The sequence below is a fragment of the Miniopterus schreibersii genome (genome assembly GCF_964146895.1).
Source record: "Miniopterus schreibersii genome assembly, chromosome: 6".
NCBI lineage: Eukaryota > Metazoa > Chordata > Mammalia > Chiroptera > Miniopteridae > Miniopterus > Miniopterus schreibersii.
In genome coordinates, this window is record NC_138107.1 from 73,127,971 (window position 1) to 73,144,025 (window position 16,055).

General features: G+C 40.2%; 1 protein-coding gene across 1 annotated transcript; it reads right to left on the minus strand.

Annotated features, from left to right (window-relative positions):
• Positions 1-328: 328 nt before the first annotated feature.
• Positions 329-15,665, minus strand: MTFR2 (mitochondrial fission regulator 2). The gene is made up of 8 exons (XM_081140923.1): positions 15,337-15,665; positions 14,738-14,854; positions 10,606-10,710; positions 10,045-10,157; positions 8,868-9,103; positions 6,670-7,021; positions 4,060-4,249; positions 329-2,356 (listed from the first exon to the last, which is right to left on the minus strand). Exons 2-8 carry the CDS (start codon positions 14,798-14,800, stop codon positions 2,321-2,323), a joined length of 1,095 nt encoding a protein of 364 aa, XP_080997049.1. The 5' UTR covers positions 14,801-14,854; positions 15,337-15,665; the 3' UTR covers positions 329-2,320.
• Positions 15,666-16,055: the final 390 nt, after the last annotated feature.

Consider the following 16,055-nt stretch of genomic DNA (forward strand, 5'->3'; position numbering starts at 1 on the left):
ATTCTGCTTCCTGCTCCCAGGAAGTCTCCCCTCCCCTCCCCTCGCTGCCTTGACCACCACTGTTGTCACTATCTGCATATCTCAACCAGTCAGGACTCTGAACAGCCTTCATTTCCTTACAGAAAACTTCCCCTACCTGGGAAAAGAAATAGACTTACAAGTCTATTTTATAAACCAATTTTTTTCATTTTCCAAATATAAAACAGTATTAGAATGCTTTGTCAAATGCCCTTGCTCAAACACCTTAGTTTATCAGGATTAACTGCCAATGGAGAAAGAATGTAAGAGTTTAAGGCATCTGGGAAAGAAGAAGGAGAGAGGAACACTTCCAGGCAAGTGAGAGAATTGTTTTAATGTCAGGAAAGGCAGCTAGCATTTATATAACTTACAAGAACAGAAACTATTTCAGCATTCATAGTTATCATCATAATCAGCTAGTTATTAATATTAATAATTGGAAGAGAGCAAAGGGAAGGCCAGACTTTAAAAGCATGGTCTTTTCCTTGCATCCCCCAAGAATTCCACTTCCACCAAAACAATAGTGTATTTGGATAAAGTTAAAATGCAATCAAATATGATTTTATAAATAGTGAGGTATTAGCTAATTTATGGACAGATTCATGGTGAAGGCCTACACTGAATCCCTAACCCTGAGGAACTCTAAGGCAGACACAACAGTCACCAGGAGCCCAAGTCTGGGCCATTACAGAATTTCAAGGCCTGTGCTCACATATCCCAGGACACCAGAAGTCAAACTTCTCAACAGAGGTGAGCCCATGGTCAACTCGATCCTGGTGGTATCGTGGTACTGAAATGTAGTTTTGCACGGGCAGGAAATACATTCTGAAATGGACAGAAAAGCACCCCGTCCAAAAAAAAAAAAAAATCAACTTGAGCTATCTCAGGAAATATACTTCACTTGGCAGGGGGTGGTATCTTCCAAAGGTCCCTGCTGGTTGTTGGGGAGGAGCTGTTCATTATACATTTTTTAATAAGGAAACTATAAAACTGAACATTTAAGCTACCTTGGGAGATAAAAAGCAGTTACATCATGGGGCGGGGGGACCTCTAATTACAAGGACAGTGAAAGGACAAAAGGCAGGGTGAGAAGTGTACAGGAGGGGCAGGAACAGCAGGGAGAATCCTCACAAAAGGACACAGAATAGCAGGCAGGCTCAAAGCCACACTGCCATACCTGCCCTAGAATTACGAATGCTTCCAGCTGCAAGTAACAGAAAACCCACAAGGCACATTTTTCTTGTTAGTCTTTCTCATATAACAGGAAGTTGAAGACAGCGACTGCTGGTGTTGGTTCAACAGCTCAGCAATATCAGGGTTCACATCTCTGTAATCCGAAGCCCATTCCTCATGGTCAGACAGCTATTGCATGGCAGCTCCTAACTGGAAGGAACCAGGAGAAAGGGGCTGGAGAGGAGGGCTAGGCACCCACTCTACCACGTTAACAAGAAAACTGTGGGAAGACTGGGCTTTTCTGAGAGGGGAGCCTGGCAAAAGGGTAGGTGCTGAGTCCACTCAAATGGAACCTAAGCTCTCTGGCTGGTGCACAGGCTGGAGGTCTACGGAAACATGTAAATTTCCATATCACATTAGTAAATGGGCAGAGGCACAAAATATCTACTTCAAACTTATGTTTCATTTGCATTACCCAAGAAACTCTACCTAAAGAACTCTTTCAAAAAACAAGTTCATACTTTATAAACCAAGTAGTAAGAAAAAAAAATGAATTTGAATTGCTACAAAACACACCCAAGTTACAAAAGTACATTTTTTTACATTTTATATACAAAGAAACAGAGTACAACTAATAAGGAACAAAGGAAATAAAATGATAGGCATATGTATTTACATAGCAAGTATAGGCAAAACTTATGAAAATTCTTTAAATACTAGCCTTTATCAAATCAGTTTCTAAGAATAATTATCACCTTCAGGAAGAATATTTGGGAGGCTCAACCTATTGATTCAAGCTATGACTATCTTAATGAAACAATTATGTTCTTTAAAAATCTCCAAGGTCCTGGAGGCCAAGTAAACCAGGTCACTACCAATTTTTAAAAGATTCAAAGGCTGGAATGTCCAAAACCAGAAATGGGTATTCTTAAGGGTCAAGGCTTTTCAGACTTCTGCACTAATATATCCTGGTGCACAGGCTTCCTTTAATTTCATCAACAGAAGATTAACATGTAGCGAAAGGCATGCTGGTATATCTCTGCAGTCTCTCCTTGTAAGTGCGGACACAGCTTGTGCTGTTCACACCTTGGTCACAACACCTTTTGTGTTTATCAGTTCTTCCTTTAGGTCACTGTCCTTCCAACTGTGAAATGTGATGTCCAAACTGAAATGAAGCAAATGTTTAACAGAAATTATTCTTATGTAAAAAAAAAAATTTTTTTTTTTTTTAAATGTCAACACAAACACCAAATGACCCCTTGAGGTTTAATTTATTGAACAATAAAGTTATTTGAGAGAGGGCTATGTGTTAGGCTCTGAGCCTGAAACTACTCAAAGATGTTCTCTCCCTGAGATGCTTGTAGTTGGAGAGAAAACGCAAGGAACAGTGAACACTATAAGACAGCTCCGTAATACACTGATCCACTGTCATTGGGAAATAGCATGTCCTATTCCATATATTCAGTTACCCAAGTGAATTTCTTAGTAATGAAGATTTCGAACATCCTACAATTTTAATTAACCAAGTTCTAGTCACTGCTTTGCCAATCAGATGTGGGGTTACAAGCAGATTACTTAAGCACTAGGAGGTTCACTCTCCTCATGTGTAAAGCAGCTAATATTGGCCTGGGGTATTCTTTGTTTGTTTTTTAGGATATTGCTGTAAAGATCGCATGAGTAAAAAAGTACTCTGCAAGTTCTAAATTTATATACAAATGTTAAGCTTTTATTTGTAGGCACATTTGCATTATTATAATAGTTCTAAACTATGTACTTTTTTGTTTTCTTAGAGTTAAGGATATAGTTTTCTGAGTCAACATGATAAACATCAGGTACTGTACACATACCAGTTGCTCAGAGACCACTCACTCTAGAGCACGGGTAGGACAATTTCCCCCCACTCTGTTATGCTCTGAGTTGCTATCTGCTTTTTAGTTTTCTACCTCCTCCCCTGCTGACAGCTACTACCCTACTTCAGACTACATCCCTCTTCCACAGTCTTCTCGTTTCCAAGGCTTATTCTTATGTACCATCTCAGCTAAATTATAAAATGGGAAAAATTAGGATTATGCCTAAATTTAAAAAAGAGACTTCAAGTAAGCAGCAATCGTAAAGGTTAATCAAGTGTTTGAAACATAGTGTGTCCTTTTAAGCAACCAAGAAGCATCGTCACTGAAGTTAATTATGATCCCATTTGTTTTTAAAAAGCACAGTTAACATCTGGCCAGTGTGGCTCAGCAGTTGACCTATGATCCAGGAGATCAAGGTTTGATTTCCAGTCAGGGCACATGCCTGGGTTGCAGGCTCAATATCCACCCAATAAGGGGCATGCAGGAGGCAACCGATCAATGACTCTCTCGTCACTGATGTTTCTCTCTCTCTCTCTCCCCCTCTCCTTTCCTCTCTCTGAAATAGACATATTTAAAAATAAATTAATTAAATTAAATAAATAAAAGCACAGTTAACATTCTATTTGACTAAATAATTCAAAGTCTACATTTGACTGAAAAACAATGGAGTATTCTCATGTAACTATGGTTAGTGTGAATCTATAGCACCAGTTTTCTCTTGTCCTCTCAAAGTTTTGGACACCAAGTTCATACTGCAAACAGCAACATCAAGCAAGCACCTGCCCAGGATGAACAATTATAAACTTATGCGCAGTATTTTTCAAATCAAGTGTTTTATTTCAAAAACTTCACAGAAGGCTAAAAGCTAAAATGAGCATGTAAAAATTAACAAAAACAGAAATATGAGCAGCATCAACAAATAATTGTACAGCCCAAATTCTGCATAATTACTTTGAGAGAGCTTGAAGGCAAAGATATGTCATAAATAATACTTTAAAAATTGAAAAATTAACTTTACATTATTAGAGCTCATCCTTGAAGTTTCCGGACTAGAAAATGGAGAAGACTCCCAAGACCTATTTTCTTTGTCAAAGGAATCATCTTCTTGGAACGCAAATTTCTGCTTAAGAGCCTGGGATATTAAAGACACTGGATCCCACTGTGAACTGTGTCTTTTCCTCTTGTGAATGGGTCTGCCTCCAGGTGACCTTTTAAAAAAATGCATAAATTAATTAAAACTTTGTGTAATTAAAGCTCCTTGTGGACAAACATAGCAGAAATACAAGCATAATGTATGACAATCTAATTGGTTAAGAGATTGAAATTTTTTGCCATGAATGAAATAGAAATCAGAAAACCAAGAAACCAAATGGGGCTCTACCACAACCTTGTTATGACCTAGGATTTACCAGTATCTCTGTGCTGAAGATCTTTATTTTAAATTACCTAATTTTTCAATGGTAAACTTTAAAAAATATTTAAGAACTTTTAAAAGGACTATAGAGTTCATGAAAAGAAAACCATTAGGCTAATTTTTCACTCAATCTTCACTTAATGCCTATACCAGGCTCCATGTTACACTATGATATAGAAAATAAATTTATTTTCTCACCAGAAACCTCGCTGAGGAATTTCCATATGAACATGGAAATCCTACTAATATGAGAGTAAAGAAACAAAAAAATGTAGGCCCCAAAAGACAAAGAGATTACAAGAGAGAGGGTAGATAAGAATTGTAATAAAATGTAGAAAGCTGGAAAGCTAATGAAAATGAAGAGAGTGGGGGTCAACTGCCATCCCAAAAGGAGGGATTAAGAAAAAGTCTGCAAACTGAATGATAAACTCCTTACTTGTTGTCTTTCCCCACTCAGCTCTCAAAATACCTGGCTTGTACTCCCTACGTAATTCCCATCTCTCCTGACCAAGAAGGAAACTGAAGAACTTTTTAGGAAAATTCTAGCCCCAAAGAAAAGACGAACAACTACTGAAATATGGGGTCTGGCAACAAAATGGTCAGGTTCTCTACTCCTTCACCAGGTCATAAAGCCCACAGCTAACAATCCACCTCGCACAATGGACCTTCAATCAGCTTTTCACTGTCTCACGTTTAAATATGAATGTAGAGCCAAGAATTCCAGAGACTTAAGGCTGCAAAACTACAGCTAGAAACAAAATCAATGAGAGGAAACAAGGAACTCAGGAAAATAGAGATAATTCAAGAGCAAAACAATTTAAAACTATAGTTACTCTCTTCAGTGGAATGAAACAAACAGAGGCAGGAAGATCAAAAATGGAGTACTGAGAGAAAGGGAAATGGCTCTTACAAATTAAAAATATGACAGCAGGCAAAAATCCAGTAGAAGAGTTGAAAGGTAAATTAAAGAATTTCTTAGAAAATACAATAAAAAAGCAAAGAGAAAGAAAATAGTAAAGGGAAAGATATGAAGAGAAATAATCCTGCCATCAAACTTCTAATGGAGTTCCAGGAAAAGAAAACAGAGGGAAAGAATGGGAAAAAATTGTCAGAGAAATATTTCATACCAGGAATCAGAACGGCATCAACTTCTCAACAGGAACACTGCAAGCTAGTCATCAATGGAACAATGTCTTCACAGTTCTGAGAAAATGATTTTCTGCCTATTATACCCCAGCCAAACTAGCAATTAAGTGTGACGATAAGATAATAACATTTTCAGATATGCAATGTCTTAAAATAATCTACTTTATATGCACTTTTTCAGAAAGCTACAGGAAGATATGACACCCAAGAGGTGGGTGCTGCCACACAGGAGAAAGGGGAGAGAATGCCCGATGAAATCCTTACGAAGACAGCAATGCAGCAGGCTGCAAGAGCAAGTGACACTGGAACAGGACAGAGGGCTCCTACAGGGGAAGTTTTTTAAAAAAATGGAACTCAGAGAGGCAATTATTAACTCCAACCAAAAAAAAAATCATTCAGCAAACATGTAATCATAGTATATAAAATGGCTTACCTATAATGTTTACTATTATAATAAAAATGTACATTCTACACACTGACTTAAGGCTGATTTAACGATATGGGAAGATTTAATGAATATATGTGTGCCTGTGTGTGAGAGGGTAGAATGCTTACGAGAATATATACCTAATCTTTAACAGTGGGAAGCAAATATAATTAAAATATTAAGAAACAGCCCTGGCCGGTGTGGTTCAACGGTTAGAGCATCAGCCCGAGCACTGCAGAGTCGTGGGTTCAATTCCCGGTCAAGGGCACATACCAGGGTTGCAGGTTCAATCCCCGCCCTGGTCCGGGTAAGTGTGGGAGGCAACCAATTGATGTGTGTATCTCTCTCTCCCTCCCTCCACTCTATCTAAAAAAAAAAGTCAATGGAAAAATGTCCTGGGGTGAGATTAACAAAATAAAAACAAAAAATTAAGAAATAGCAAAAGAAGTATGTTGTTTCAAAAACATGGAGATAATACACTAGAAGAAAGAGTCAAAAAATTGAAAATGATTCTCTGGGAGGGGCATCTGGGGTGAAGAGGAATAAAAGAGAAAAAATGTATATGTTTACTTTGATAAATATAATTTTTAAAAATATCCTTGATATAATTTTGGTTCACTTCTCAAATTAGGACGACATACCGTTCAATAGCACGAAGTTTAACATTATTCATATCCTTCAGAACATCCAACATGTGGGGAACATCTCTGCTTTTCTGGCTTTTTGAATGACTATTACTGGTCTTACTAGCACCTGGATGCTGTTTTTTCATTTCAGTTGCTGAATTATCTGAGTCACAAATAACACTGTATCCTGGCTGCACAAGAGAACACGGAGGCCGCAGAGAAGAAAGCTGAGGGGGCAGCGGGGGCGGAGGAGGAGGAGCGGGAAGCACTGCACTTGAAAATGGATCTGGTCTGACACTCAGTCGAGCAGTCCCTGATGATGGCACTTGTCCCAGACCACCAGGCCCATCAGTCGAGTCAAAGGATCCTAAAAAACAAAGCAGTCTGTTGAAAGATCATACAAAGTTCTCAACATAACACTAATTAAAACCAAAACAGGAACAATTTCTGTAATGCTACTAAAATGATGTGGCCAGGAAGGAGAAGCAATCCCATCCGCTTAGTCATTTTTGTAAGAGGCAAGCCAAAGAGTAAAATTACCCTTAATCCAGTTAGGATTCTCTGTGTAGGCCCTTAAAAGTGAGAAGGGGGAGAAACATTTTAAAGAGGAAATAAAAAGTCCTTTTTCAGTAATTCGCACACAATCTAAATTTCATCCCTATTTTAAAAAGCTAAAGCATGATTAATAACTTGTAGTTAGAAACACTCAAAATGGTATAGTGTATGGTAACACTGTAGAAACACCCGAGCACATATTTTAGGCAAGAGCCTAAGGATGAGTAGAGTACAGTAGTCTCCTTTATCCCATTTCTCTTTCCATGGTTTCAGTTACCTGCAGTCAACCTCGGTCCAAAAATATCAAATGGAAATTCCAGAAATAAACAATTCTTAAGTTTTAAATTGCATGCCATTCTGAGTAGCCTGATGAAATCTCGTGCTGTCCCACTCGGGACACGAATCATCATCCCTCTGTCCGGCGTCTCCACACTGTACACACTCCACACCCAGCAGTAACTTAGTAGCCATCTGGGTTATCAGATCAACTTTCCAAGTGTCACAGTGCTTATGTTCAAGAAACCCTTAATTTACTTAATATTGGCCCCAAAGCGAAACAATAATGATTCTGGCAGTTCAGATATGCCAAAGGGAAGCCAGGAAGTGTTTCCTTTAAGTGAAAGGTATGTATGTAAGGGGAAAAAAAGCAGAGTATATATAGGTCAGCACTAACCATGGTTTCAGGTGCCCACTGAGGGTCTTGGAACATATTACCCTTGGAAAAGGAGGGACTATTGTACTTAACTTTTGCATAACCGATTTGCTCCTAAAAGGCTGTCATATCATTGCTAAAAACAACGTGTATTTATATCTTTATTATTATTATCCATTACATAATATCTATATATTACTTATATATTGTATATAGTATATACTTTATATATATTATGTTATGTATAAATTGTCTGTGTGTGCATATATACCTATATATTTTATGTGTGTATGTCTATAGGTTAAAGCAAGTTTTGTCTCTGAAGATTTAGAAAAGGGTTACCTGGAGAACATTATTCGCCTAACTTGGTGGAACACTAGCAGCAGTAACTCCAAACTACAAATACATACATGGAGCCTCAAACCTATACTTTTCTTTCAAATTAATGCATTCTTCCTCTTAAATTTCCAATGCTTTTCTGAAGAGTTAGAAAACAGGATTTTCAGTACAAAACTATCTTCTGCAGCAGAGCAGTAGAGTTAGCTCTTCTTGAAACCAAAGCTAACTCCCTCAAAACAAATGTCTTCTTAAAAATTTTTTTTAATTCTCACCCAAGGGTATGTTTTTACTGATTTTAGAGAGAGGAAGGGGAAGGGAAAGAGAGAAACATCAATGTGAGAAACATCAATCTGTTGCCTCCCATACAAGCCCTGACGGGGGATAGAACCCCCAACCAAGGTATGTGCCCTGATCATAAAAGGAACCCATAGCCTTTTGGTGCACAGGATGGTGCTCCAACCAATTGAGCTACCCAGCCAGGGCCAAATGTGTCTTGATTTATTCTAAATAAACATTAGACAAAAAATTTTCATATATCCGACATCCTTTCATATTTAATGTCATTCGCAAGATACATGAACATCAAGCATTCTTATTCAGAACTGTACTGACTTAAATACTAGGTGAGGATCATCTGCCTGAAGCAAAAATCCAGTATGTTACTCACCAGAACTTGTGCTGTTTTTCAGCTCCTGCATTTGCACAATTGCAGCAATCTGAGAGCGAAGAAAAGTTAGCTCATCTTCAAGGGCAGCTATTTTTTTAATTGCAGCTTCATTTACAGGCTGAGGATTTTTCACTGGTTTGTTATATCTTGGAGCAGGTGACAGTGGATCCCAAACTAATTGCAAAGGATGGAAAACTTCACTCTTCTCCTCTTCCTCATTTTTCCATATACAATTTCTGTGGGTGAAAAGAACGGGAAGGGGGAGTGAGGAGGGAGAGAGAGATGAGGAAGAGGAGGAGGAGGGGAAGGGAGGGAGGGAAAGTTTCCAAGAGGAATAAATTAATTCCGTCAAAGGGGAACACAGGCACCAACCAGAATCGGAGTAGCTCTCTTCATCCCAGGATTTATCGCGACTCACTGAGCACAGTGCAGCCTCTTACGTGACTCCATTCTCAGTATAGAGAACAGAACAGAACCCTTAATAGGTGACCAGTAAGTGGTCAGTAGATGAAGGAACAGCCCTGCTTTTAGATTGTACAATAAAAATAATTATCCTGTAACTGTCCTGCCATTCACTTTAAACGCACAAGTTTATTGAGAAATAAAGTTGTTACACTGAAAGGCCTTATATTCAGTATAATGTTAAGGGTAAATTTACGGTATTATAATTTTTTGAAAATTAATAAATCAGTTTCACACGTAAAAAATTTAATCATAATATTTCAATAATTGACCCTGATTGTGCTTACAGACTGTATCTGAATATGCTAACACATAAGTTAGTACTCCCTAGGAGAAAAACATTCAAATTCTGAAATATGTTTAACATTATTGCCTGTAAGAACTATGTAAGTTTTGAAGAAATATATGAAATAAAATAAATCTAGTTATCTAGTATAGGAAACAGCTTTCTCATAAATATAAACACAGTAATTGTATTATTGTTTTACGTCCTAGCCTGGCGTTAGGTTTAAATGTTCATTAAGAAAAACTGGCTAAAAACAAGGAACAAGAAGCCATCCTTATTAGGAAAGTATTAGTAGGACACAGCGCAGCAGAGATAGACAAAACAAAAAGGCCCAGTGAGTCTGAACAAACTCCAACATGTCCAAGAATACATCCAAGAATTCAGATTACAGCCCACATCCCATTTTCCAAGATAAGTATGTAAAATTACCGAAATCTGAGATAACTGGCTTCTTCATCATTTGCCACACACAAGATATCAGCAAAAGATGGAACTACAGATCCACAGTTACCAGAGTCTACAGAGTTCAAGAGTGGGATCAACTAAAGGAAAAAAGGGAAAAAAAGTCAGAGCTCTGCAGGAAGTGGGGGAAGACACATGCCATGGAAATAAAATAAGTTAAAAATCCAAGAGGGAAAAGGAAAAAGGATATTCAATAGAAAACCATGCACCTATTAGTAAGAAAAAATACTGAAGAAAATATTATTCTAAAGTATAAATGTGTGGCAATATTCTCTCCCCTGGTTAATGTCATCTACCATAAGTCACAAACTAGAATTAAAAAAAGCTTCTCAGGTATTGCTTTGCACCTGCCCACCTTTGAATGTAATTATTTAAAAAAATAAACACAAAAACATACGCGAAATGACTTGTTTCCAGGGAAAAAGGTTTGGCAGGAAATATTTCTTCTTTTGTTCTACCATACATTCCTAGGGCTACCTATGATTATTTTACACATAGTGATTAAACAATGCCTGTTGGCTGACTTACCTCAAAATCAGGCCTGTGACAAGGTTCTAAAGGAAGAATTTTCCCAATAATACGAACAATACTCCGAGCTGATCCATAGCCTTTATTTCCCCAAGTCTGCAAAACCTATTGAAATATAAGCATTGTTTTAAGAAGTATTCTATTAAGCTTATTTATAAATCTATTTTTTAAAAAGCAGATGTGTAGTTGAGCACCAACCCATGAACCAGGAGGTCATGGGTTTGATTCCCCATCAGGGCACATGCTTGGGTTTCGGGCTGGATCCCTAGTAGGAGGCGTGCAGAAGGCAGCTGATCAATGACTCTCTCATCATTGATGTTTCTCTCTCCCTCTCCCTTCCTCTCTCTGAAATCAATAAAAACATTAAATAAATAAATAATAAATAAAAATAAAGAAAATACAGAATTGAGTACCCAAAAGTCTCTTCTCAAAGAATTAAATTTTACACCTATACCGGATCTCAAATCAGATATTTCAAATAATTAAAGGTGCTATCTGGCCAGTGGCGTCCACATTGAACAGTGCGGCCTAGAGGATATAGATCCCAGACCTATTAACACTAGATCTCTGCCAGCCTGAGCAAGTGCATTTAAAGTGTCCTACTACCACTCATATGTGTACCCTTGCTAAGAACCACAGGCCTGGAGGCCTGGCGACAGTCAGAGCTATGTACTCTACGTAAGTAGTCACCCTGTTCTTGGTTAACTTGGATGGTACCTTCATATCTTGCTCTGCAATTTCCATTCTGACGAACTCCTATCCTTATCACTCTCTCATTCCTTCATTGCCATTGACCACCTTCATCATTTTTATGATTTCATCTCCTGGTGAAATTCCTGGTCTAGGACCCTCACTTTTTTTTTTTTCATCCGGACCCAAGGATCTGTTTATTGATTTTAGAGAGGGAGGCAGGGAGATGGAGAAACACCGACGTACAAAACATCGATGGTTGCCTCTCATACGGGCCCAGACCCGGGATCAAACCAGCAACTTTTTGGTGTACGGGATGACATTCCAACCCTCATTTTGACTTTCCTACCAAGCAGGGACTTTCAAGTTGTTTCAATGATATGCTCTCAAAAATGGTTCCTTTTGATAGTATGTGTTCTCATATTACTAATGGATAAGCTATCCCAACTACTCTTACCTACAAGTGGTCTCACCTCAACTATTACTGAGAAAATTGAGGACTATGATTTGATATACCTCCGTTTTCATTCCTCTCCATTCAAAATCTCCCCGCCATTTCTCACTTTTATTATACCCTTGACTGTCCAGCTTCTTTCTAAGACTTATTTTGTTTTGTTTTAAATTTATCTTTATTGTTGAAAGTATTACAGATGTCCCCCTTTTCCCCTCATTGATCCCCCCCACCCCACATCTACTCCACCCCCAGGCCTTCCCCATACCAATGTCTGTGTCCATAGGTTATGCATATAAGCACATAAGTTCTTTGATTAATCTCTCCCCCCCCACGCCCCCACCCCCACCCACCCTCTGTTCCATGCTTCCCTCAGTCTGTTACATGCTTCTATGTCTCTGGATCTATTTTGTTCATCAGTTTATTTCATTTATTATACTCCACATGAGTGAGATCATGTGGTACTTGTCTTTCAAAATTTACAAAGGCTTGTTTATTTATATCCCCTGCCCAGCTACCTTCTTTAGGGCATTGTACAGTCACTCTCATTTGTACCTTAAATATTTTCCTGTCTATAAGAGTCCTCCCCAGTGCTTGCAAACCTGATGAAGTTACTTCTAAAACTGAAAGGAAAAAAATTTATTCCTGCTGCCCCTTCAAGTTGATGACCTCTTTCAATTTCTTTTCACAACTTTTCCAAAGAAGATTGTTGATGCTACCTCCCTTCCTCAGTCAAACATCAAACTACTATGAAATGGATGCCACTCTCCACCTACAGAAATCTCTAAAGGCACCAACAATATGATAAGCAAATCTTCAACTATTACTCAGTCCTCGTTATCTTCAACCTCACTATTTCGGAAACTCAAATTGCTTCAATGACATCTTCCATTCTGTTATCAAGTCCATCAGTTCAAATCTCAAAACAACACAGATAACTCCAAATCTGAACCAAGTCTTTCCTACATTCTAGAACCTTTTATCCCATTATCTGCAGGATATCTGTACTTGTATATTCTAACAGCACACCTGGCTCACCTACTCAAACTAGTTCCTCACACTGAGTTGCCTATTTAAAACAACGGTATCATTCTTCAGCTTACTTTTGTTTAAAATCTTGGAATTATCCTTGACTATTCTTCTAATTCACTTCACCAAATAGTGATGACATGTCTATTCTATAACCCTCCCCCTACCCCCACTGTTACAGAATAGTAAGAAGCTAGGGAAATTCTAGGACAAGCGGAATAGGGAAACTAAGACAGACGGCAGTTTGCAGCCACCTAGTAAATCCCATCTTTCCTAAACAAAGGACACAAGGACACTTAAGAGTAGATGGATCGCACTTCTACCCCCCCAATCAGGGGGTATATAGCTTAAATCACCCTACTCAAGACAGATAACAGAAATCCAATTAGTGCCATTTGCCAACTACACTCAAGGACAAATTAAGAAAATCTTATTTTGGTAAATCAGCATAAAGCTGATGAATATTCTAGTGATTTCCCCCCAAGACTGCCCCTAAACACCCAGATTTTAAAACCCCTGAAAACAAAGGTCCCAGTGTGCTGACGCCCCTGCCATTCCCTTCCCTCTCTCCTTCCCCCACAGGCATGTATCCCCTAACCTCTAAGGGACCCCATGAGACTTGCAACCAAAGGAGCAATGGGCAGCAGCAGCTGGTCCCGGGCTTACCCCCTGAACCTGTCTACAAGGCTCCCCTTTTCTCTGACTTCCCAGTGAGACAAAGAACCCGAGCCGAGGCTCTTCTGTTGCTTCTTCTATGCCCTTCCTTGTTTCACTGTCCTAAGTATGTTTTTGCTGCGGTCAATAAATTCTTGCTTGCTTTTCTACACTCTGTCTTTTGATTGAAACTTTCCTTCAAGAAGACAAGAACTGAGGTCTTCTCATATGGCTGGTAACGCTACTATTTTGTGTCTTACATTCACTCTTGTATTATAGTTATCTGTATATGTTGGCTAGTCTTCATATTTCTAGCACCATAAATACAAGAACCATGCATACTGTCTTAGATCAACGTAGTAGATGCTAAGTAAGTAGATAAAATCGAATTTGCTTTTAATTCTCAGACTTAAGTAATCCTCTCTCCTTAAGACTTATTCTGGCCCAGTTGGGCGTGACTCAGTGGTTGAGTATTGACCTAGGATCCAGGTGATCAGGGTTCGATTCTGGTTAGGGCACATGCCGGGGGTTGCGGGCTCGATCCCCAGTCGGGGGCATGCAGGAGGCAGCCGATCCATGACTCTCTCATCATTGATGTTTCTATCTCTCTCTCTCCCTCTCCTTTCCTCTCTCTGAAATCAATAAAGCTATATTTTTTTTAAAAAAGACTTATTCTGAATATTTTGAGCTGTAACTTGCCATTCTATACCCAAATATTAAACCGCAGATACCTTAATAAAACCATTAGAGAATTAAAAATACAATTTAACTTACCTATGCAATAAACTGGATTTTATGAAGGCCATGCATACATTTTGTTTGTTTGCACCCTTTGCTGGCATTTGACCCATCAGGTAAATAGCTTTCTAAAAATCTTATTCCTTTTTAAAATCAAACTACCAGCCGGTTTGGCTCAGTGACTAGACTGTCAGCCTGTGGACTGATTGAGGGGTCCCAGGTTTGATTGCAGCCAAGGGCATGTACCTCGGTTGCAGCTCAATCCCGGGTCGCAGTCGGGGGTGAGTGCAGGAGGCTACCAATCGATGTGTCTCTCTCACCTCGATTTTTGTTTTCTCTCCCTCTCCCCCTTCTTCCCCCTTCCACTCTCTGAAAAGAAATGGAAAAAATATCCTCGGGTGAGGATTAAAAAAAATAAAACTATCATAGCCAAACTATTGCAAACTCACCTTGCCTCACCTAAAGAGAAAAAACAATTTCACCTTAAATGTTTACATATAAGTCATTTTCAAAATGAGACCCAAGAAGAAATACAACAGGTTCACTCAAATCCATTAAAACAACGTTTACCTGGTCCATGGGAACGCCGAAATATTCCAGTATCTCTCTTAAGATATTCAATAGGAGAGACATTGATGAAGCAAACAGGGAAGCAAATTCAAGGAAACATTATCAGTTTCTTGATACCTTCAGGAAAAAAAATTTAGAGAATGTTACCCGTGACAAACAGTTGCGGCATAAATTCTATTAAATAAACTGGAAGTCCTCTCCTTACACATTACACCATCAGCTACTGCCTTCTGGGCAGCATTATTTTGAAGGTGGTCAAAGAGAAAGAGAAGCACGGGGAGCGGGGAAGGGCGGCCTGGTAAAGGAAAACTTCAATGTATCAGTTAAACTGCATTAAAAGTTCGACACTTAGCTGAGAAGCCTTCGAGGTAGCTGGACAGAGGAGCTCCCTCTGCCCTGAATGCTTTGGAAGGACTCGGGAGAGGGAAGAGTCCAGCCCACCCTTCAAAGCAGGCGGGGGGCAGACTCAAGGCTTAGCCCCTCCTCCCTCTTTTTAAAGATAAGGAACGTGAACCCCAGATCGGTTGACTTAACTTAGTCACCCAACTAGCATGTAACCGGTGTCCCTGGCCTTAGCGCACGATTCCTTGGGGGCTCACCTTCCCCCGAAGCCGAGCCTCCAGGTAAACCCGGGACCTGGAGAGGCGGGGGTTACGGAGCGCCGCCTCGGAACCCTCAGTCTAGAAGCACGGCCGGCGCTTGTCCCGGTTCAGGAACGCCCAGGCCCGTGTCCGTCCGCGAGCCTCGGCCTGCAGGCCACATGCGGCCACGACGCCCCCACCGACTCGGGCCTGGGCCCTGCAGCCCTCGCTCAGCCAGGGTCGCTTCACCCAAGGCGCGGCCGCCTTCTCCTGCGTCCAGTCCCACCTGCCGCGCTTTTCCTGGACAGGTTCACTACTTCCGCGTTCCTGGACGAAAATCAAACTCCGCGGCCGCGGCCTGTGCCCGATCTCATTGGACAGGGCTGAAGATCGCTGCTTGTGATTGGCTGTGCGGTAACGTCAGGTTAGTTACTGTTATTTGGACGGACTACTGGGGTTCTCCTTCTCCTTTAAGAGGGCGGGCTTTCCGCGAGCCAGCCAATAGAAACCAATAGGCAGCTGGCGGGCGGGGCGGGGCGGGGCGGGGCGGGGCGGGCCGTTCGGGACGGAGACGCACTGGCGTGACGCGGTTTTTAGTTTCCGGGTGCTCTCGTGCAAGGGCGTCTGAAGCTGGGCGATGCGGGGCCGTGGGGGGCCGTGCGGCCGCCTTGAGCCAGGCCCGCGGTCCGGAGTTCCTGCCCCACACAGATCTTCTCAGAAAAAAATCTGTCGCCCCT

Coding starts and splice junctions, on each gene's coding strand:
- MTFR2 (XM_081140923.1), bottom strand. CDS start 14,800: ATGTCTCTCCTATTGAATATCTTAAGAGAGATACTGGAATATTTCGGC. Junction 10,711..14,737: donor TCGGCGTTCCCATGGACCAG/GTAAACGTTGTT, acceptor ATATTTCAATAG/GTTTTGCAGACTTGGGGAAA. Junction 9,104..10,044: donor GCCAGTTATCTCAGATTTCG/GTAATTTTACAT, acceptor TTTCACCCACAG/AAATTGTATATGGAAAAATG.